The 23562-nt window shown below is 41.3% G+C and overlaps 2 protein-coding genes and 1 long non-coding RNA gene across 3 annotated transcripts; all 3 read right to left on the bottom strand.

Annotated features, from left to right (window-relative positions):
- Positions 1–912: 912 nt before the first annotated feature.
- Positions 913–15730, bottom strand: LOC137891330 (uncharacterized). The gene is made up of 34 exons (XM_068735930.1): positions 15712–15730; positions 15498–15662; positions 15175–15326; positions 14832–15000; positions 14516–14624; positions 14034–14170; positions 13758–13883; positions 13028–13207; positions 12201–12425; positions 11931–12057; positions 11551–11750; positions 11240–11452; positions 10948–11093; positions 10228–10355; positions 9906–10050; positions 9184–9316; positions 8895–9050; positions 8654–8780; positions 8336–8547; positions 8059–8221; positions 7782–7870; positions 6001–6161; positions 5757–5871; positions 5163–5359; positions 5041–5074; positions 4814–4960; positions 4644–4738; positions 4415–4499; positions 4151–4248; positions 3967–4073; positions 3797–3876; positions 3090–3118; positions 2861–2992; positions 913–2444 (listed from the first exon to the last, which is right to left on the bottom strand). Exons 1-34 carry the CDS (start codon positions 15728–15730, stop codon positions 2064–2066), a joined length of 4782 nt encoding a protein of 1593 aa, XP_068592031.1. The 3' UTR covers positions 913–2063.
- An 86-nt stretch (positions 15731–15816) lies between these two features.
- Positions 15817–17955, bottom strand: LOC137872577 (uncharacterized). The gene is made up of 3 exons (XR_011102882.1): positions 17759–17955; positions 16069–16289; positions 15817–15929 (listed from the first exon to the last, which is right to left on the bottom strand). It is a non-coding gene; the product is annotated as an uncharacterized lncRNA (long non-coding RNA).
- A 771-nt stretch (positions 17956–18726) lies between these two features.
- Positions 18727–21703, bottom strand: LOC137891250 (scavenger receptor class F member 1-like). The gene is made up of 7 exons (XM_068735811.1): positions 21631–21703; positions 20876–21055; positions 20560–20781; positions 19998–20177; positions 19676–19867; positions 19018–19161; positions 18727–18878 (listed from the first exon to the last, which is right to left on the bottom strand). The coding sequence occupies exons 2-7, from the start codon at positions 21015–21017 to the stop codon at positions 18727–18729; spliced, it is 1032 nt and encodes a 343-aa protein (XP_068591912.1). The 5' UTR covers positions 21018–21055; positions 21631–21703.
- Between the last annotated feature and the right edge of the window lie 1859 nt (positions 21704–23562).

The following is a 23562-nucleotide window of genomic DNA, read 5'->3' as shown; positions in this document are numbered from 1 at the left end:
ACTCTTTCTTAAGACTTTATCATTTTAGCCTTTTATTATTTCTGAACAATAGCAGACTCCATGTAATTTAAACATATTTATACACATATAGTCACACACAAAAGACAGTTTTCCTAAAAATAACCCTTGTGTTGATTCAAACAACGAGAGCAAAGATAATGCTGTACCACTGATGTACACACACAAGGCTCCAGAGCAGCATTATATGATGCCATGTCCCCCCATGAGGCCAGATCACTGCCACATAGCAGCTAATCTAATTGATAAGGCATATAATCTCAGGAAGTCACTGAACCACACCCCTCATACGCACACACACACACACACACACACACACACACACACACACACACACACACACACACACACATCTACAGGGCAATGCCAGATTCAACCCGGGGGACTTGGCACAGAGCTCTAAGCTAACACTGATAGTAAGTGAAGACTTGTTCCATCTGACCTTCTGATTTGGCTCACAGCCCCCTGTAGGAATACTCACTTTCTATTTAAAGAACCAGAACCCTGTGCGTCACGCAAACCATCGAACCCCAGGAAGGCAGCAGTCGTGCAGCATAGACCTCTCTAACAAGATTTCAAGTTTAGCAGGTACTTTTAATTTCACTTAGTGAACCTGTTGGTCCTAGAGAAAGCTCACCGCAATGAATAGGGCTTCGAGAAGACAATATTAAATACTCATGAAGACATACTGTAGGTTGTCACCTCTACAAGAGGAAGAAGTGGTTGTGAGAAGGAAGCAAGACAGAAGCACAAATGTCACTTTGTGTTCATTCAGCTGAAGATTATTGTCTTCATTAGAATATGGTGATGAACAGAGCCTGTCTCCAAGGCCAGTATTAACTCCTGCCTGAGAAACAATTTGGTAATTGTGTCACACCGCTGCTTGTGGCCAGAAATTATTTTTATTCAGGATCATAGATCATTAAAAAGGACAAACCGGCATAAACACAGAGGCTACTCAGATCGTTCCTCAACAAACAAGAAATAATATTATACTGTACATAGATAATAAAGCTATTTTAGGCTGTATATTAAAAAGCACAAAGACAATAAAACAATGACAACCACATTAAAAAAATACACATTTCTCAGCATTGATCTACATTCAGATCAAGTTTCTGATCAGTAAGCCCCCACTGGAGGGGCGGACTGGGGGAAAAAAGTGGCCCGGGAGTAACTGTCAGACCGGCCCACTCAATACATGGCACGTTGCCCACTCAATGCATCGCACGTATCGACCAGTCAGTGGCCTACTTGGAAAAATACCCATACACATTATTTTGGATGATTACAAAGAAATTACATCATATATGTCTTTTTTTTATAACATTTGAATCCACCAATTTGCCTGGATGGACACATGGAATAAAATTATACTGGCTATTGTAACACTCCAAGGTAGGTATAGTTTGCTAGATGAATATGCTTAACTCTGGGCTAATATCAGATGGTTATACGTATAACTACAGAGCCTTAAGGAATGAATGTCAGCAGAGAAAGACCACACAACAAAGAAACTGGAATCAGAGGGTAGAATTAGTATGAACTATATTGAAGAAATGAACAGAACAGAACATACGATGGGGTGTGAACATCAGTGGTATCAGTAGTGTTGCATGCTGGGTGTTCTTCTTCTTCTTGAGCTTTTCAGCTCCACCTTTAAAGGATTTACGTTTTGGGGCCGGTGCCATGCTGCCGGCTCGCACTCCAAAACGGCTTTGTCTGCGAGCAAGTGACACAAGTGTTGAGTAGGCTAGAGTGATTCACATTTAATAATACAGTGAATATCTCTTTAGGTATTAGAGTAAATTTAACGTGTTCTGTGAAGCATAGAATATAGATGGGCCGGCGATGTCAGAGGGAGGGCTGGTTGGTGATGGACGTAGGCCGGTATTGGACCAGTCCAACCCTGTCGGCCTACCCTGCCCACGTGTTATCGATATCTTTATGTCCAGTTGTATTGTCTTTTGTGATCTGAATGTTTAGCTCCTGCTTTCCTGAGGCATTAAGACACAGTGGATCTTGGCTCTCCAGCATCTGGTAGTCTAGTTGTTGCTCTGGACAGTGTCACTCATCTGCTGGTCAGAAATATGACTCTTCAGTTTAGAGTTACCAAGACCTCTGCTCTCTACTCTTTGGTGGCTGTGACTCTTGCCAGATGGAATGATGTCCTGCCGCTGGCTGCCAGCCGGACTCCAGTCATCTATGCCAGGATAATGCTCCCTCTGCTCCTGCTGAGTGGTGCTGCTGTCTGTTTGTGTACTGCTTCTTGTTCCATCTTTTGACTTGCTGTCATGCTGCTGGCACTTTCTGATCTGGCCTAATGTCATTTGGAGCTCATTGAGGCGCTGTGATACATAGCATCTCTTCAGTTCCAGCAGGATTGTTCCATTACGACTCAGACTTGGCATGCTTGGTGTTGCCCTCTACATAAGAATATTGGAAAGTATTGTAGATGATGTGTGGTAAAATATATGAATGAATTCATGCATGTCTTAAGCAATGACGCAAATATGCAAATGAAGGCACACATTATATTCATGCATACTGATTCACACATTTGTCTCTTCAGTCAGGACTGAAAAGGAGCAAATGAACATCCGCATAATGCTTGAATGACTGAATCAACTCAACGTATCAATGTAATATAATTTATACAGTATGTATGAAATGCTAATGAGTAATAAGAAAGGTTGAAATCAATATCTCAGTATGTTGACATTTTTAGGAAATATAATACTAAGAGAGCATTTCTAAGATCTTCAAAACACAATTAAATTACAAAGAAGATTCATTTTGGGGATTATGTAATAATATATGAAATAATATTCCAGATAATTACCTCAGAATGGTTGCCAGCACTGTTTTCTCTCTCCTTTAGCCATGTGCTCATTTGAGCTCTCTTTTGTAGCTGCACGCTCAGCTGCAAGAAAGACTCATTCATGTGGTCAATTTCTTCCTCTATGCAGGACATCTGTAATTAAGGATATGGTGAAGTAGCGTGTGCTGCATGGAGGGCAGTGACTATTCTCTTTAATTAAGATAATTTATGATTTATAACTGTTTGATACCTGCATTGGTGTCCCTTTTGGTGGAAAACCTGCAGAAATTAAACAAGACTTTTGATTCTTCAAAAGAAATCATTTTGGGTAAATGTCTCAATGAAAACTGAATTGATCGAAAAGACACAACGATTGAAACAACTATTAAAATAAGATTATTGTGTATCTAGCAGAAGCTCAACAACCTAAAGCTTTTAGTAGCTTCAGAACTTCAGTTCTCATTGGCATGCTGTCATTCAAGTCATGAAGTGTGTGTACGATAGAACATTGGATCATTCGTCAGGAACAAAAGCTCTTTCAGTTGAAAATTGACTTCACTGCTTTTGACTCCTGGACTGTATAGTTTAATGATATTTAGATCTTATGACTGGGAAGAATTGGAAAAGTGTCTGACTTCAATGTGAAATGACTATCCAATCTATATTTATTAGTTTATATGGGTGCATTATATGAAATATGGGAAATTCATGCATTGCGCTAAAATGCCTGCCATTATGGATCAATGGCTCCAGGGCAGAAAACTGTAGTTTGAAAGCACACACTGCTCCTTTAAAAATGGTTACGGTTCAGTCAAGGACTCTTTTATTATAATATGTGGTGTTTTACAATATTTTGTCCATCCCGATAATAGTTCTGGTCAAAGTAATTGTTGTCATTGATTTTGAATAGTGTATAACCTAACTTTCTATCTTACTAAAAATCAACAATTGTCTTACCTGCGTTTGTGTCCTCAGTTGTACTCTGTTTGAGGTTTGTGATGAGCTGCTCTAATTTGAAACATTTGTATTTCTGAAGTCTAAATTGGAAGATAGAAAAGTATTTAATTGCATGATTATGGTTAAAGGGCATACTATTCTCTGCTGCATGTTTTATCCGTTTCACCAACCTGCTAGCTAACAGGTGCTCGGTGAACTGCGCTTCAGTGGGAACTCTAATGTTGAAAAATTCCTCAACTAATGCACCATGCTGCCCCTCTGAAGCATTGAAATTTGACTGTAAAAAGAAAGCATAAATTGTTATCTGCCCTACCCGTGCAATAGGAGGATGATGAAGCTTAAATAGCCCCTCACCTCTGCTGTGTTCCATTTGAAAGAAAGGTTGAACAGCTGAAGGCTTAAAGCTGAAATGGCCTCATGAAGAGCTTGCACGAAGCTCTGAGGTTTGGATCCTGGATATAAACAAGAAAAACAAATATCATATTGTTTCCAAAGAGGATTACTATGTGCTTTTAAAGATGATTGTCAGAGCTATTGTACTGTACTACATGAATGTTGCCAAACAATGGCACAAGACTGTGTCTCAGGACTCTCTTCTATAACTGTCTGTCTGATTACCTGATGCTATGTAGGCCATGGACTGCAGAATAGTAGCGATGAAATGTCCCACGTGATGAAGCTTTGCCTCTGACAGATAAAGGATCTGATTGGTTGCATCAAAATAAAAGTCCCTTGAGCAATGTGCCAGCAGAGCCTCATTAGAGGAAGATGAAGAAACAGGTATTGACTTGGCCATTAGTAGAAGCACAGAGGGGAACAGGGGGCAGTTTGAAAGCAACTGCATCACCTGGCAACCAAATAGGAAAACGGCCGAATGTTGAGGTGAGAGGTTGTCAAGGGCAGTCGGGATAAGTTGTCCATTATGGACAGAATGCTCTGCAGCTGCAAGAACAGAAAGAAAGGCTTCATATTTACCATAATTAGTTTTTACATTCATTATGTGTCTAGTTTCTGTACCATTGTGGAGCGGCTGATCAGACTCAGCTGTGGTAAGGTTCTGTAAAGACTGTTGGATCTCCTGCAGGGTCTTGAACAGAGGAGATATACCGACCAGCCTGGACAAGTCATTGTCACTGAGATAGGGAGCTGTGCTCTGTAGATGGACTGGGGAAAACAGAATCAACTCACTGGGTTGACATAACATCCTGATACTCAACCAACATTTGTATAGATTTGTTCCCTACCTGGCTCTGCTTTGGTCATGTTCACTGATGAAAACTGTGGACATAATTTGAAAGACAGAATTATTCTCTTCTTAATTATCCCAAGATATGCATGCTACAGACAACAAATGATAGTACAGTACCTGTGTATAACACATGTTGTTGTCACCGGATTGTGTGTATCCAGCTTGTGGTTCACATTCCCTGGCATCATGAGGACCAGTATGACAGTATGGGGGACCAGTCAAATTCTGGTTCTTCCAAGCTTCTCCAGTCAGCCTGCATAAGAGAGCTTCCACAGACCGGATTACTGCTCCCAGTAATGTTATAGAGGTCTCAGCTGGGTTGATGAGGTTGTTCCAGTCCCACGCAGGAAAACATTTAGAGAGAAACATTTAACATAGGATGTGACATAGTTTCAGTCTATCAAATCACAATAATGGTTAATTTTAAGGTTGATATGAGTCTTTAGGGCCATTAAATACAAAGAAAGTACTTGCATACTTGTGAGTTTTCCTACATTATGTCACAAAATGTGACAATACTGTTAAAGGAATAGTCGGATATATTGGGAAATGCCTATTCACTTTATTTGCCAGTAGCAAATTAGCCTAGCTTAGCATAAAGGCTTTTTTTTTTTTCTTCAATAAAATAATTTTGTCTGCCCATTGACCATGACTTTGAAAGGATCATAATCTCTAATAAAATCCAATATCACCATAGTCATTCAGTTTTACCTTGTGTATCTCTCTCTTCTGCGCTGCTGTTAGATGGTTTATCGCTCGTTGCATTATGGACTAGCAGCTCCTTAAGAAGGCTCAGTTTTTTATGATCCATATTGTCAAAGACATTCTGAAAGAAACATTTAAATGTTAAAGTTTTCATGTGGCACTTAAGAAGACCTGAATATTACAAAACTTATGCTCAATTCTTTCTTGAAATAATAATTTTATGTCTTCATCTCACTATAATAAAACTCACCTTGAGTGTTTCAGTCTGTTGACAAATGTTTCTATAAAACTCCTGTGTGTCTTTGCGGTGTCGGGCCAGTTGTGAGGCTATGTGCAGGTTCTGATCCTCTAGTTTGTCAAACAGAGTCTTGACATTTAATTCCTCCAAATCACAGCGCCCTGGCCCACTTCCTAAATGGGTGCAGTAAATGTCAATAATATGTAAATTAGAAATGTGCTGGGGGAAATGTCTCATCATGCCATCCTAAAGAAATGAGAAGATACACGCCTGATGAATGGCTGCACCTTGAAATCAAAAGCTTGATTGACTAGGCTCCATAACAATTCAGTATCTTTAGTTTTTTAGACAGTCTGGATGGAGCATGCAATGGATAATAAGTACTTGAATTAAAATTGCAGAGGCTAACTAGAGAGCCAGAGATAACAGCAAATAACAAGTAATTAGAGTGTGGTATTGGCCATTATTTTCTTCATCATCAATCAAATGGGGAATAGGCCGTTAACTGCTACCTGGTCATGCGGGTTGGTTTCATAATGACTAGGCCAATGGACTTTAAAGGCCCTATCAAGCTGCATGAATAATGTAATGTGCACCAGGTGAGAAACATTGAAGCCATTTCTACCTTTAAGTGATTCGAAACATTATCAAAGAATGGAGAAAAAAAACTGTGGCAATAACACAAATAATATATTTATTGAGGTTATTGGTGGAAAAACGGATGGGTTAATTCCATATACTGTTTATTGTTTTTGTATGTATGGCTATGTCTAGTTGTCGGTCGTTCAGTGGGTACACCACTTTGGTCAAGACTGAAATATCTTGACATTTATTAGACGGGTTGCCATGACAATTGGTACGGACATTCATGGTTCTCACAAGATGAATCTGACTTGACTTTTCATGTCATTAACAGATCAAGATTTAAATGTGTCCAGTGTGAATAACCTGTGAAATGATGGACATTCCCATTAGCCTCAGCTTTACCTTGAGTTTAGTGCTATGGCAAATGACTACATGCTAACACACTGAACTGGTGAACATGATAAACATTGTACCTGCTTAACTTCAGCGTGTTAGTGTTGTCATTGTCAGCATGTTAAGCTCAAACACGGCTGCATCTAAGTACAGCCACACGACTGTAGACTCCTAAGTCGTGTGATATGTAATTGTAGACATTCCAGCTGACATTGGGCGAAGGCAGGTTACACCCTGGACAGGTCACCAGACCATCGCATAGCTGACGTATAGAGACAGACAAACATTAACGCTCACATCTACACCTACGGGTAACTTAGAGACATCAATTAACCTAAGCCGCATGTCTTTGGACTGTGGGAGGAAGCCAGAGAACCTGGAGAGAACCCACGCTGCCACTGGGAAGACATGCAAACTCCACACATAAGGCCCGTCTAGCTCGGGAATCAAATCCCTTCACTCGGTGAAAAGGGTTCCTTTAGGGCCTTCTCCCAAACATGAAAACTGTTCCACTTTATTTTGCACTACTCCTGCTTATCAACCTGGATTCTTTAACATCCCTTTTTAATGTTTTCCGGTGTCAGACCCCCTCATATGCCCTTTATATGGGGTGGTGGCACAACAATATCTACATTTGTGCAGTCTTTATGTTTGTAATGTTCACACTTTGTATTGCAACTGCTGCACAGCAATTTCCCTTATCTTATCACCTGACAAACTCATTGTGCATTCCACCAGAACATCGTTATTTTCAGACATTACTACTACAACTTTTTTTAAAGAGACTTGATCGACAGCACAAACAGTGAGCTTACCTCCTCTTGAAACAGCGTGCTCCTCAGCTTCCGCTCCCTCTCCGACACCCCTACTGCCTAGGAAGCCACCTAGGCTTGGGACAGCGATGCTGAAACACAAATATAAAGCCACACATTTATAAGTCTTATGTGATCTTACATAGTTTATACATAGTAGAGAGGTTGACTAGGACAATAAGAAGGAGGGTGCCTTCCAGCATGTTTCATCAAGGGTACATACATAGTATGTGCTGCTAGGATAAAGCAAACCATCAGTTCTGATGTCAAGCCAACTTACCTGTCTTCACTGCAAACACAACCCACTGGACAGAAGGGCTCCCCGAGGCTGCGCCACTTTGGCTTAGTCCTCCGCTGGGAGACAAGTTTTGTTTTGCCGGGTCGCAGAACTAACACTGTGGTGGTCAAAACCACAACTACAACCAGCAGCAGACTCAGGATCCCTGAACACAGTTAGCATTGTGTCATGATGAACTAGCAAGCAAACTCGTAACAGCCATGCATCTGCATGATATAATGTTGAGTAGACATTAATAGTGAACAGTGAGGATACACACCTGCTATCACTCCCCAGTCAGGAAGAAGATTGAGTCTGTGCTGCTTGACTATCCCGTACTTCACCAGCTGTGCCGGGGTCATGGGCTGGAAGACGGAGGCCCGAGGGTCACACTCTGTCCCCTCCTCACTGACCACCACCACCATACTCCACTCTGGGACAGCACTGTCAACAAACACATACTTCCCAGTTTCTGAAAACACATGGGCAAACCTGGGAAAAAGGAGAGGAACATTGAGAAGTTTGTGGTATAGCAGGGATGTAGTCAAAAAATTAATCAACACTTGAGGCTCTACCTGCAGTATAGACTCAACACTACCTTGTAGAGTTTAAGTTTGTCTGCTTCATGAGTATCTGCAGTTGTCTGAAGGCACCAAAGTCCCAGCTGGGGTTACTGTTAAACAGATGGTCTTTCTGATACACTGGGAAGTGGCTGAGATGGCGGGCTTACAGATATAAAGAAAGTTAGAGCAAGTTGAATGTGTTTAAAACACAAAGAAATCGCACTGTCAATCGTGACAAAAAAACAACAACATGAAAGTAAACCAAATCTGTGGTACCGGTGTGGTTGATGGTGAGATGGAAAATTAGCATGTCACCCGAGGACAGACAGACGATGGGGTTGGGGATACGAGGAAGGACAGTTATGTCAGAAGCATCAGCATCTTCCGTGTCTCTCCTCTTTCTGGGTCTTGTGTTTAGGAGTTCTATTGGTTCTGAGTAGAAGGAAATAGGTGCTCAGGGTTTAGACAGCATTCTCCTTTAAAATGATACAAGATACAGAAATGAAATGGCTTGATTAAAGATAGAAAATAAAATGTAGCAATAGGACTAGTTAAGTCTAGTCACCTGACAGAAACTGATTGATGAGCTCTTTCTGTGTGGGAATCCAACCAAACACCCCTTCAGTGTCAAACTGGATCAAATGGATTTTACCAATACTGATTGCGTGGATATCTGGTCCTAAAACATTCGTTACAGTCTGGAAGTAAACAGAAACAAGCTCAATAAGAACTGCTATTGTAGTATTATACAACAGCATAATACATACATTTAAGAAATAAAAAGACAAAATATTGATAACTAATTTTGAGAGGCCATCTTTCTCATTAAACTGACAACCCAACCATTTGCATATGGACAGCTATTTTATTAAACTGCTAAGAACATTTTTATACATTGTCCTTCATGGAGAGAGGAGCTCATTATGTATTATTAACCACTTCTCCTTCGCAGTACTGCAATGATATCGTCAAATGTGCAGCTGCAATATTTTTCCAGGTGTTCTGCCGAGACCCTGATAAATGTCACGCCAAGCGTCCCGCCAACTAACTGATCTCGCTAGACCCTACAATCTGAAAAGAGTCTTGGCTGCATCAGTACAATACTAATATGAGACTTGTGCTTTTTTCATTTTTATCTGGAGCTAGCAGCTTCCGAAAATCTTTCCTCACATCCGTCCACACATTTAATGTAATTCATAAATAAGTATTAGATAAATAAGAAATCCATTATCTTGTAAGGTATGGCCAATCATCAGTTTGTCAATGGCCCCATTATTGCTCCCTCACCCTGGCCCACACCATCTTGTCTCTTTCTTTGAGGCTGAGCAGCAGGTGCCCATCTGGTGAGAACTGTGCAGAGAGCTGAGGTAGTCTGGAAAGGCAGGAAGTGTTGCAAAGCTCTTCAGCAGACACATATCGCTCACACTGGCAGCTAGGGCATCAGCATCAGGCAGATAAGACAAGAGACATAAAGACAGACAGCATTACATTCTGAATGATTCATTTTCTCAAGCTTTAGTAGATTTTACATTGTAATTCTTAATAGTAATTGACCTTGCAAGGTATTTTAAAGGACCAAGTTGAATTGAAAAGTACAAATTAGATTCACATGCCCATCGCCACATCCAGGGTTCCTCCATGTTGTCCACAGGTGATATTACAGTAGTGGAGGGAAGGTGACACACACTCTCTGGATGCTGCCAGACGTACCTGACCTGAGGAACACCGTCTGTTCACCTGAAACACACACACACACACACACACACACACACACACACACACACACACACACACACACACACACACACACACACACACACACACACACACACACAGACAGACCTTTCTGGTCACAACATCATTCTTAATTGAAAAACAGTACAAGAGTGTTGTATTGATTTTCAAATCATCTGCAAAAACAAATTATAAAGTAAAATCATCGCAAAACATCGAGCCACTGTTTTCCACAGGTTGATCATCTTTTTTGTGTTGGTCAACACTTGAGGGTGTATCAGTTGTTCATATGTTTCTGGGACATTTCAACATCAGACGTTCAATCAATCTACATTTTCGATTGCATTTCTGTGAAACCTTTTTAAGAAGATTTTGGATGGAAGTGAATATATTTGGTTGAAAAGAAAGATGGGAAACATTGAGGTCATTTTATATAAGACACAAATGTCTGATGGATAAGGTGAAGCAATATTCAACATGTTTCTTGTTGTCAGCAGATCCCATGATAGGACCAAATCTATTCATTGTTACTTAACCCTGTATCCAAAGCCTTATATATCAATAAAGAAATTGATAGCAACTATATCCCACTGACCTCAGGCTGGCAATCCAATTCACTGTCAGAGGTAGAACTTTTGAAATCCAGTTCATTGTAGAAGATGAAACCAGTTCTGCACAAACATGAACCATCCGAGTGCTGAAATGCTCGATTCTTACCAATACAGGTACAAGAAGAAGAACCTGAGGAAACAGGTGTGACGTGAAATATTTTCCTGTACAAATGAACAACACTTTTGAAACTATAATTTAACTTAATACATATATTTATTCAGATAAAAGTATTTAATGTGATCTGAGTTATCTAGAAACATCTGATTGGATCGAACCAGCTGTTGAGGTGGTGGAGCTGCCACAGGGAAAGCAGGCCTTCTGAGCAATCAGGTGGTTGAAGGTGCCAGCTGGACATGGGTGACAGTCACTCATTGTCTCTGCATGAGTAAGGTTACCAAAGAAGCCAGGGGGGCAAGGTATTGGTTGGGTGGATCCCATTGGACAGAGATACCCACGAGGGCAAGGATTACTTTTGTAGTGGTCTGTACCTGTTGAATTAAGAACATGCACACATAATTTGGAGTAAGGCAAGAAATAAATATTGTACATTGCAATATGGAATGATTTGTGGTGGTGAGCAGAGAACCTGGGGAGCAAAAGTATCCTGGTGGACATGGAAGGCATTGTGGGAAGGAGGAGAGGTACGGACGATAGGTGCCCCCCTCACACACACGACAACAGCTGTTTTTGGGACCTCTCAGGTCGCTAGTGTTGACAGGCATAAAGCCCCCTTTGCAGGACTTCATGGCAGAGCTGTTGGCTGGGCAGTAGTAGGGAAAAGGACAGCTGTAGGGCATGGTAACAGGGTTATTTATAAAGCTTTAACCCACAACATGTAGAATCAGTCCAAATCTATTAGGCTTTCGTTATTTCAACTGTTAAAGCCTCTTGTTTCCATGTCAGTCTCACAAACTTGTGTTTTGAGCAAGGTTTCTATTCAGGATATTGGATCTTCCATGCACTCACATTTGCTTGGGGATATTGTAGGTATGAGATCCCTCAGGACAAAAATACCCTTCAGGACAGACTGGAGGCTCAGCAGTCTGTGGTCCACAGTACGAGCCAGCTCTGCACAGCTTCTCTGAGACTGCACCTGTATTATGAGCAAAAACTCATTACTGCAGAACCTCATTACTGTCTTTAGGGAGAAAGGCATTTATTAAAATAAAAGACTCAAAGTTATCACATGACTCTAATATACCATGCTAACATTATAAACTGTATTGATGAACCTACCCATGGGACATTGATAAGAGGCCCTGCAGGGGATCCCCTCCACATTGGGCTTCCCTGTAGCTCTAGGATCTGGGCAGAAGGTTCCCCCTGCACATGGTTCACACTGGCTGGGTGCAGCAGCTCCAGGATGGGGCCTCTTGGTGCCTGCGGGGCAGAGGATGGGGGGTCCAGACCCGCTGCACCAGAAACCAGGTGGGCAGGGACTGCTGGAGTAGTCTGTAAGCCCTGGAAAACAACAGGTTTCTGAAAAACCTATCAATCACTTCACACACGATAACCAAAATCAAAATACATTTGCTGCATCATTGTCCACACACATTGAGCGGGACGTTAGATGAAAAACACTTTGAAGAACCAGTCAAGTTATTTACTACTTAGAATGTAAGCAGCCTTTATTTAAGCATACAACGAACCAGAGTGAGAAGAGAGATGGAGGCCATCTGCTGGGAATCAACCACTACTGCAGATAAAGCAACGATGTGATTTCTATATTAAATAATCGCAAGCATTTTTTAGGGAAATTAAGAGTTTTTTTATTTGTGAATCCACCACTCAATCATCATTATAGCCTCAGGTATCCCAAGTTTCAAATTCACTGTTTTTAATCACATTATACCTCCTTCACTTTCATCTGAGGCACAGACTCAGGCACTTACACACTGAACTTAATGCAACCTAGAAACGTAATTTTCTTTGATCTGTCCTACAAATGTAAATTCAAACCCGCAAGAAAGAGAGGACTATTAAGGTGTATTTTACACTTCATTATACAGTAGGCACAGGATGTGGTGGAATGGTTGAGGTCACTTTAATGCAGTGTGTCACACCTGTTCTGTTACAGTGTGAACCAGCAGGGCAGGGCAGGCAGTCACCCTTGCTGCCTGCTCCAGGGAAAGCTCGGTAGGTGTACAGCGGACATGGCCTGGGTCCTGTCCCTCCATTAAAGTCACTGCCAGGCAGACCATCACAGTAATGAGCAGCAGGACACAGATGAAGGACCGGGTCTCCTGCACAAAATCAAATTCAAAAGTTTTAGGAAAGAATAGAAAAGGTTTCAGAAATGTTTTCATGGTGAGATTGTTTTGTGCCATATTTGTTATCCTCTTGCATATCATTTGAGGAATCGTTGTAAATACTTAATGATCACTCAAGCACTTGGCCCAGCTTGATTTCGACCCCGTTAACCCCCTTTTGCATTCTCAGCCTGTGTTTTTTATCCTGCTGGTATCTACTTATACTCAGTTTACACATGAGCTCCACAATGACTGCAATTAACTACCTGATGGGACAGCGAGCAAGTAGTATTCTGCTTCCCAAGCATCAGGGTTGAAATCTGCTTTTTCATACTGTCAAAGTTCCCAAACTATAGAATGTTCTCCCTGCTTTGATTTTCTGAATCAGTGTCCCAAACTCAGCCATTCATTTTCATCACTTTTCAAAACAAAAGTGTCTTACTAAATTAAACTAAATGATCCTGTATTTTTGACCTGAAAACCGGATAACAGTAGCTACAAAAATAATTCCAACTACTCAAACATGAAGAGCACCAGCTCATACCAGGTTTACACCAATGCTGAGGTGGGCAGAGTAAGCAGTCACGTAGGCTGGCACCTCCTGGGGAGCTTCTGACAGTGTTTGCAGGACATAACTCAGCTTCCTCAGTGCCCTCAGGACAGTAGAAACCTGGAATAAAAAATGCTTACATGCAATAACAATTTATCTAAGATTTAAGTATGGAAATCTGCATATACAAATATTAAAATCAATTATTGGTAGTGTAGTAGTGTTTAAGTTTAGTTTTAGTTTTTTTAATAACGAATTGATGTATTATACCTGGTGGACATGGTCCAGCACACTGCATGCCCCACTGGCACTGGGTCAGATTTGGCATTGGTCCCTGAGGGGTGAAATCTGCACTCCCAGAAACACAAAGATAGCCCGCCGCACACACACCCTGGATCCTACCAGCCCTGAAGAAAACATACACACAAGAACATACTTCAATAGATAAAATTGCATTGATTCTAAAACTTCACCTCCCATATCTACATTCATTATAGTAATGCATATTAGAGTGCTAATTTGGCTGTTCAGTGAACCGTGACTCATGAATATACTTCTGCATTCTTCTAATTATGAGCATAATCAGAGCACAGATGACATTTTGCCTTTGAGCATGTGTCCGTGTGTGTGTATCTACAGGATGTGAATGTGCATATTTGTGTGTCTGTCTGTGTACTTGTACCTGTATGTGAATGTGAGACATTTGGGAGCTTGTGCATGCATACACTGGGGATGTGATGCATCCAGAGTACCTGCAGAATTTCCCTGGAGGGCAGGGTAAACACTCTCTCTCTTCTTGTAGTCCTCCCTGGTTTGAATGAGTGTATGTCCCATTAGGGCAGGGCTGAGGCACCATTGTGCCTAAAAAAAAAAGATGAAGTAGAGCGGAGACTGTGATGTGTTACAAATTAACTACTACAAAGGAACATAAGATATTTTTTTACAGTAATAGTCTGAAAGTCTGAAATGCTTTTTTAAAAAAAAACATGTTCTTTGGGATGGTTCATTAGAATTTACCTAAATTAAATTACCGTTTGCCATCACCTGTATTCAAAACTTTTAGAGTACCTGCAGGGCAAAATGAGTGTGGTGGGCAAGGCCATGGCTCTCCCACTATGGCCTCCTCACAGTAGAACCCAGATCGGCATGGGATGCAGCTGTCTGAGCCAGGATTTGGCTGGTACTCTCCTGTGGGACAAGGCAAGGGCAGAGCAGAGCCTTCTGGACAGTAATGGCCCTAGAAGAGAAAGGAAATGACAAAGGGATTCAATACAACGGGACACTAATAATAATCCACATGGCACAAGCTTCTCTCGGAGAGATACTGTTAGGAAAATAATAGGAACAATGGAGAAGGGAATTCAATGAACGAGGGTGAAAAATAATGAAATGGTACATGAATAACCTTTACCTTGGGACACAGGAAGGCATATGGAGTGGTTGAAGAGTAGTCAAAAGGGCAGTAGAAACCAGCTGCACAGGGGCCACTGGGGTTGGCAAGACCCTCAGTGGAGCAGTAGTGACCAGCAGGACAGGCAGAGCAGCTCTCTATGGACACCCCTCCTACAGTATGAAAAAAGATAACAGTGTGGGTACACAGTGATGCAGATCAGACAAGCAGATAACAAGAGATCCCAGTAGGACCTATTTCAGAAAAGAGATGAAATGGATATCACATTATTCAATTCATCAGAAAAAATACCATTTCATGATGAGTTGAAACAGTAGGTGTACTTATGGTATTGCGAATACTGCCAAGAGGGCATGGAATTGGGGAGAGGCACCCTGCTCGACAGTAGTGGCCCACGGGACAAGGGCCATTCCCGGTGGAGTTGTCAGAGCTCTGCGGTGTTGGCTCTGTGGCTCCACTTTGACAGAAATAACCCTGAAAACAAGACCCTGGACAAAAATACAATTTATTTGTTTCTTTGTTACTAAACAGTTTAACCAGTATAGGGTGTGTGCATTTTACTATAAGGCTAAATTAATATGTCTCCAAATATCTTTGTGTCTGGTCACCTTGTGGTGTTGAGGCTCCGTACGAGTCGCAGTACACTCCAGAGGGACAAGGTGTGCAGACAGAGAGAGAAAAGGCTCCTGTCAGGTTGCTGAAAGTCCCCAAAGGACAGAGCTGAGGCAGGGCTGTCCCAGCAGGACAGAAATGACCTAGGAAGAGAACACTTATTAAATATTGGTGGATCATTATTGCAGAATTAGAAATCCGCCCACTGAACAGTATTGCTGCTGTATGTAAAAAGGATAAGTGATCTGATTTATACTGTAGATATATTTTCACCCTCCTCACCAGGTGGACAGACAGAGGGCTCTTGAGTGGCTAATGAGAAACACATGGACCCTTTGGGGCATATTGTGCAGTGAGCTGCTCCAGGGGCAGGACTGTAAGTGCCAGGCTCACAGGGCACCTCACTTGCTGAGCCAAGAGGACAGCTATGGCCAGCGGGGCAGAGGTAGCCATGGGAGCCGTCGGATGGTGTGGGACTAGAGCTGCCACCCAGGCACACATACCTGCAGGCATAAACAGGGAAAACAAACCTCATATCATAAATATTGCTCAAAGCTGCTATTAGTGAAGTTGATTTGTCCGTGAGGAAATGGAATTTAATCTTAAATGGGCAGCATTCCTGTTTGCAGAATAAGTGACATTTTTTAAATCACTTATATCTTTTCCAAAAAAGCCTTGAATTATTTCAGCACATGTTGATTTGCCTGATTTTATTTGCCTAAAGTCATGAAATGTGTAATCCTCATTCATTCACGTAAAAAATGTTTTAACTTTGTTTTTACAAGCGGTTTATAAATAGTTTAGTATTACTATATTATTATAATCGCATTTAGACAACCTGATTGTATACATTGACATTCATTCAGGAGAGTTCACTTCATTAAAAAATTGCCACTTAGACTAATCAGTTAGTAATGAATATTCACAAAAATGCAAGTACTGACAATTTAAACAGTTTGAAATACACCATACAGTATTTAATGCTAATGCAGTTACCATTACCACAATATAATATTATTAAGTTCATCATAATATCATCAGCTGCTGCTGTAAGTATTCCTTTTATATGTCAGTGATTAATGTCAGATACAGAAAAACAAATGTGCCAAAATGTCTTCGAATTGCACAGAATTTAAATTCTGCTTCTCCCAAGTCAAATCTTTTTGTGTACAGCTAATAAATGGAATAGAAATAAACAGCAACAAACACACTGAAGTGCTACAGGTGCCATAAAGTGTGTTTTATCTCTGAGTATTTATTTTGCTCAGAGATTCAGATTGCAAAGTGTTTCAAGTGTGGTTCTTATCCTGCTGAAGACACCTGCTCCCTTTCCTACTGTGACTCAAAAGACTCTCATGTGAAAGCCATCTGCTGTTCTGATTTTTTAGTTCATGTGTATACTGTGGCTGCGTGGGTTCTCTCCGGTTTCTCCGGCTTCGTCCCACAGTCCAAAGACATGCAGATTAGGTTAATTGATGACTCTAAATTGCCCGTAGGTGTGAATGTGAGCGTGAATATGCCAGCCCTGCAATAGTCTGGCAACTTATCCAGGGTGAACCCTGCCTTTGCCCAATGTTAGCTGGCATCTGCTTCAGCCCCCACCCCCCCATGACCCTGAACAACATAAACGGATAAAGATAATGGATGGATGGATGTGTATACTGGCTCAAAATTGATTGTTGAACAACGGATATTTTGCAGGCATATTGGAGTGATCCATTGAATCCATGTTTAAATTCTACACATAAATCCAATACATTAGGGAAAACTGAAAGCAGGTGAGAAAGACTGGGATATTTATATATCAAAACAATTTCTTGACCACTTTTTCTTCAGGTCAGATGAAACAGTCGGGTGAACAACATGAATGATACCCATTATGAAAAATGACACAAAACTGTGTGTGTGTATCCACAGTGTTTGAGAGTAGCGAGATTTGAGACAAAAAAAGCAGAAGAGTAGAAGTGTTTACCCAGCATGACATGGGAGAGCATCTGAGAGCTCTGCTATTGCAGGCCTGTCACAAAACAATCCAGGGGGGCAGGGTGGGCATCCATCAACTCCCCTCTGTCCATGTGAGATGGAAAAAGAGCCTGTGGGGCAGGGGAGTGGATAGCCAGTGCCAGAGGGGCAATAGTGACCAGGAGGACAAAGGTGGCCTCTGGTAGAATTCCCCTGAGAAAACATAGAAGTTTTATAACAACAATAACGTTTGTATTTTTCCTAATTTCCTAAGAGGAAATGATGCAACCAAAATGAGTGTAAAGAATGCATTGCTTGCAGGCATCTTAAAGTCTACTAATGCCCTGAGGACTGAATGTTTTTTACACCCAGCAATATAAAAATGCTTTAAGGAATGCAAAACACGATAGTCTCAGAGCCTTGCGGGGAGTTGGACCAAAAATGTGATGCGGATGGGTCGTGTTATCTATATATCAAAACAATTAATCCCATTAGAGTATGAATGTGCTCAGTAATATGGCAATATTCATTTGATTCATACATTTGATTATGCAATATGTCTTGTGTAACATTTTTGCCCTATGGGGGATATTTAAAAATGCTTATGGAGTGAATAAAATGGGGAGCAGAAATGTGTTCAGTAAAATTCCTGGTAAGCTCAAAGTTAAATTTGAATATTTTTTGTGTGCCAGTGGGAATTCAGGCTTGATGGTAGTGCTAAAGGAAAAGCGATTCATCATCGGCACCATCAATAACCATCGCCAATTAAATGTAAATGTGGTCATTTTTTGACATTTCTTGCTAATGGTGCCGTTAGAAAAGAAATAACGGGTATAAAATGAGTAAAACATGGAGAACAGGGATCATTAATGTGCACAGGCAATCTTCTAATCAGATCCTACTTTCTTTAAAGAATTATTAGATGAAAGGTTATGGGGTCACCGATATCATTAGGAATCTTTATTTGAGAACAAGGACCTAACCAACATCACCAGGTTGCAGAACAACAGAGAACAAGAACAACACCTGATACTCCGTAGAGTTAGGGCTGGTTGATCCAGCAGGACAGTAGTATCCTGCCTCACAGAGTCCTGTTACCTGTGACAGACCAGGTTGAGAGCAGAACATTCCTGCAGGAAACACCAAGCAGAATAAAGTAATTGCCATAAAGATTTCAAACAAAGTGACTTGACTGTGCAAAAGTCTTATTTTTTTAAATTAAGGTTTATGTTATGATGATGTAGAACAAAACACTAATCCTTTCCACACCGGCAGGACAGGGCAGGCAGGCATCAGGATTGGATGCTCCGAGTCGGTTCTGCACAGTGCCAGGAAGGCAAGGAAACTCCCGTCCTAGAGTCAGTCCTGGAGGACAGTAGTATCCAACGGGACACAGGGCAGGCTGCATAGTACCTTTAACAAAGCCGCAACAAGAATAATAAATAAACACAGATGATATCAAATGAGACCAATTAAATGAACAGGATTCCACATCTTAGGATTGTCTGTCGTCTTTGACTTTGAAAAGATCCAGCTACATAATTAAAGAAATGCACACTCTGACACTCTTCCTATTTTACCTCAAGATGTTTTGGATTTGATTTAATTAGTTATACCACATGCTTCCCAGAATGACTTTGGACAATCCCCACAGAATGGGTGTGAATTTGTTGCCTTTAATTAAAAAGTGAACATATGGGCTTGTAAATGTTCTGCACCTAACTAGCCAATGATTTCTGTCCTTTTGACAAGGTGTGATCATTGCCCTTATAAAAAATGTCCTGTGGCTGTACTGCATGCTAATCTATTGTGACTACTGCTGGAAAAATGAATTACAATCACTATCTCTAAGGTGTTGAATATTGAATGTAGAAAAGAGGCTCTTGCTTTTGCAGAAGATATCTCTACGACAATCCATGTTTCCTACCTTGACAGTAGTACCCAGGTGTACAGGTGGTGCAGTTGTCTTGATGTGTGCTGCCTGTTTCAGAGCTAAATGTTCCTGCAGGACAAGGCATGGGGACTAGTGCTCCTTTGGGACAGAAGAAACCAGCTGGGCACAGAGCCGTATCTGCTCTGCTAGAGCCCCAGTCGCAATAAAACCCTGCCCAGCATTCCCCTGGAGCATAAAAGGGGAAACAACACACTCAAATGGAGGATATTATCTTTAAAATGTATCAACTCAAAAGGAATTGCATGAAACATGGGAAACCTAAACATTCATTTTGGGTGTATTTCATTTGATCTACCTGCTCTTAGTCCCTGTTGGCAGAAATTCCCAGGTGGACAGGGAGATCCAGTTCTGTTGTCAGTCGGGTTCGGCACTGTGGCACCCATCAGACAAAGAAACCCAGCAGTACACGGCCCTGAAGGCTCAACCAAACCATCAGACCCACAAAACTGACCCGCTGGACATACTAGGCATTCACCTGTCAACACAGATTGACAGCTTTGACTTTAGTCCAAACAGAAAAAACAGCTACCAGCCAGGTGCATCAATCATATCTCTGACATGGTTGCACACTGTTAGAGTTGTCAATGTGTTGAAGTAAACTAGATCATAGAAAGATCATTTCAAGAAAAGAAAAAATGTTTTGCGAGTCTTGAAACAGTTTTATTTTTTTGTGGAATGTTCAAATTACCCTGTCTGAATTTTTTTTTTCTCTAGTCTAAAGGAAAGTCAGATTTAACTGAAGCCCTTGAGAGTTACACCACAAAACATCTGCCTTAACATGTTATCTACTCTCCAAATCAGTCAAATCAATATAATTGCACTTGTTCTCCTCTTTCACAAAGGTTCTGGGTTTTTACCTGTGGTGGTGAGACCGTGGCTGGGGCTGTAGGTGCCTCTGGGGCAGGGAAGAGGTTGCCTGTCTGGACTCTCCCTGGGACAGACGTAGCCAGCTGGGCAGGGCAGAGGGCTGGAGACTCCAGTGGAGCTCCCCCTGGTGGGGCTGGTACTTGGGTACTGGCAGTGGAACCCAGGAGGGCAGGGATTACACTCTGTTTGGCCCGATAAATCCTGGAACCAGCCTGGCAAAGACATTGAAACAGTGAGTCATTTATACAGTACAAATACAAGTCAGGTTTGCAGAGTTACATTCATACAGTATAACTTATTGTTTACCAAGAGGGCATGTCTTGCAGTAATCTTTGCTTTTCCCTCCGGTCTCATTTCGGTAAAAGCCAGCTGGACAGGGTGTGGGTACACTGCTGCCCTCGGCACAGTAGTGGCCTGGTGGACAAATACTTCCAGATTCACTTGACATTGGGGTAGCAGTCTGGGATCCCTCTAGACAGTAGAAACCTGGGAGGAAACACTTCAATAAAATGTTTGAAAAGCTATGCTTTTATATCAAGTAGGATTGTGTATCACACAAACACAAATTTTCAGTGTTATATGTGACCTGGCAGGCAGGGCCCAGAGACTGCAGAGAGGCCGGCCTCTGAACAGTAGAAGCCAGGACTGCAGCTAAGACACTGAGACTCATCCACAAGCCTGCTCTGCTTACTGTCAAAAGATGCATACCAACTATAAACCACAGAAGTAATCAAGTGATTTCATGTCATTTGGATAATAATTGCTCATTCTTACATCACAGAAGGCATTCCATGTTACTACCTTATTCTCCTGTTTCATCAGACTTTTATATTTTGTACTGGCAAAGCAATAGGTTAAACATGGATCGTCATCAATGTCTGTGTATTGTATTACATCTTAAATATCACCACTAGACACATAGAGAACAATGTTTAGTCAATATGTACTGTGTTACTGTAGTTTGGAATTAAAATTAAAATTCTGTCTTATAAATATTAAGGTTCATGTAATTAGAGATATAAAGGAGATTAGTAAGTATAGAGATATTGCAGGATATGCACCTGAATGTTCCTTTTGAGCATGGTTTTGGTACAGAAGTCCCCACAGAGCAGAAGAAGCCTGGAGGGCATGGGAATCCAGTCAGATTATCTATTGGTGAAGGTTCAGAGGCTCCGCCAACACAAACAAACCCTGCAGCACATGGCCCACTGGGGAAAGTCCTCCCTTTAAACAAATATCATTCAAGCATGGTTTTAATCGCCCCAATAACAGAGCAGCAATTTACCTCTAATTGTTTCTGGAATACTTCACTAAAGCAAGATATATGAGAAATACATAACCAATCAGAGAAGTGGATGCATTGTACCTGTTCCTTTGCAGTACATCCCAGGGTCACACAGTGAGCACTGCCATTCCTCCACCAGTCCTGACATGTTTCCATAAGTTCCTGCTGGACAGGGTTGTTGATTCGCTGATCCACTGGGACAATAAAATCCTCTCTCACATGGAAGTGGATGGGTCACTCCTGAGGTATAGATACGGTACAGAATGAAAAAATATTTTCTCTGATCTGTCAATTACGTATATGTTTCCAGTCATTAAACAATTTGTCCACTCAGCAGCTTTACCTTGATCTCTACAATAGAAACCAGTAGGGCATGTCTCACAGCTGCCCTGGCCTCGTCTTAGCTGGTAGCTGCCTGGAAGGCAGGCTGTCTGTCTGACACTTCCCTGGAGGAACCATTTAATTGATTTTATTAGACTTAATATCTGGATAATAACATACATCATCAGGCATAACCATGGTGCAACAATAACAGTGGATACGGAGACAGACTCAACACAGGAAGAAGACAGGAAAAACAGGAAGAAAACATCAATTGAGGAATGGAAGGAAGACTCGTATAGAGACATCCCATACAATATTCAGTAATGATGACAGAAAATAGCTTAAAGACTAATACTGGATGGCTGACCTTCTCACAATAATGTCCCACTGAGCAGACATGTTGCTGTGGTCTTTCAGAGCTCTGTCCCTCAGGACAGTGGTAGCCTTCTGCACACTGGCCACTTGGCTCAGCTATTCCTCTCTCGTGGCAGTAGTGACCTGGAGGACACTGTTGGCAAGCCTCCATTGTAAACCCACCAAGGGTACCTGATGGATAGCACACAATATCCATATCAACTGGAAATGAATTCATAAATTGATATACTTTTACAAGTCTTGAATTGGTTGGTGCTTTATCTAACACAGTGTACACAGTGTTTGTTGACTTGCAAACAAACTAACATAACCATTAAAATAGATGTTAATTTAATGCAAAGTACATACATATTCCCTCATCAGATTCTAATTCATAACCACACAAAGGAGCTACAGAACATTTTAATAGGATTCTTGTTGTTTGCCGCGAGACAGGAGTACAATTACACAATTAAACCACTTTGTGATTGAATTTATTCATAGGCACCCAAGGGAAAGAAAAAAAGGCTTCAATGGAAGTTTTCACATTCCTCTGCATCACTGAACTACAAAGATAGACATTGGTTCAAGTAAGGATATTAGCGGGAAAAACTGACATTGTGTATAACAAGGAGGATTAGGTATTATATTGTGTCTCATTACTCATTCATCACTAATTCATAACCACACCAGATTTACTGCCCCTCAGATGTACCAGTCAAGTTGCCAATTCATGTCTTTCCAAAATCTCTTCACTTCATCATTTTATCCTATTAGACACTTGTGTGAAAATGTCATAATTAGCAGATGGATTCTTGAGTTATGAACAATAATGGGTTTTCTAAAGTCATGGAGACCTTGACCTTTGAACCACCAAATTCTGAACAGTTCCAGGTAAGAAATTCCATCCAGGCGTTCCTGAGATGTCGCGTTCTCGAGAATGAGACGGAGAGACCGACTGACAACCCGAAAACATAAAGCCTTTAGCTACAGTTGTTGCCAGCGCAGAGGCATAAAAGAGCATTTAAAT

The sequence above is a fragment of the Cebidichthys violaceus genome, unplaced genomic scaffold, assembly GCF_023349555.1.
Source record: "Cebidichthys violaceus isolate CVI_PGR_0920_01 unplaced genomic scaffold, fCebVio1.0.p SCAF_1, whole genome shotgun sequence".
Taxonomy (NCBI): Eukaryota; Metazoa; Chordata; class Actinopteri; order Perciformes; family Stichaeidae; genus Cebidichthys; species Cebidichthys violaceus.
The sequence above is the reverse complement of the archived record's forward strand: the minus strand, read 5'-3'. Positions and strand labels throughout refer to the sequence as shown.

Excerpts from the sequence above, each read along its gene's own strand:
- LOC137891250 (XM_068735811.1), bottom strand. The coding sequence starts at position 21,017 with ATGTCAAGTGAATCTGGAAGTATTTGTCCACCAGGCCACTACTGTGCC. Across the intron at positions 19,162-19,675 it reads ACCTGGGTACTACTGTCAAG|GTACTATGCAGCCTGCCCTG; the intron begins GTAGGAAACATG and ends GCTTTGTTAAAG. Across the intron at positions 18,879-19,017 it reads CTGCCTGCCCTGTCCTGCCG|GAATGTTCTGCTCTCAACCT; the intron begins GTGTGGAAAGGA and ends TGTTTCCTGCAG.
- LOC137891330 (XM_068735930.1), bottom strand. Across the intron at positions 11,751-11,930 it reads TACAATATCCCCAAGCAAAT|CTGTCCTTTTCCCTACTACT; the intron begins GTGAGTGCATGG and ends CATGCCCTACAG. Across the intron at positions 3,877-3,966 it reads GAGCACCTGTTAGCTAGCAG|ACTTCAGAAATACAAATGTT; the intron begins GTTGGTGAAACG and ends CTTCCAATTTAG.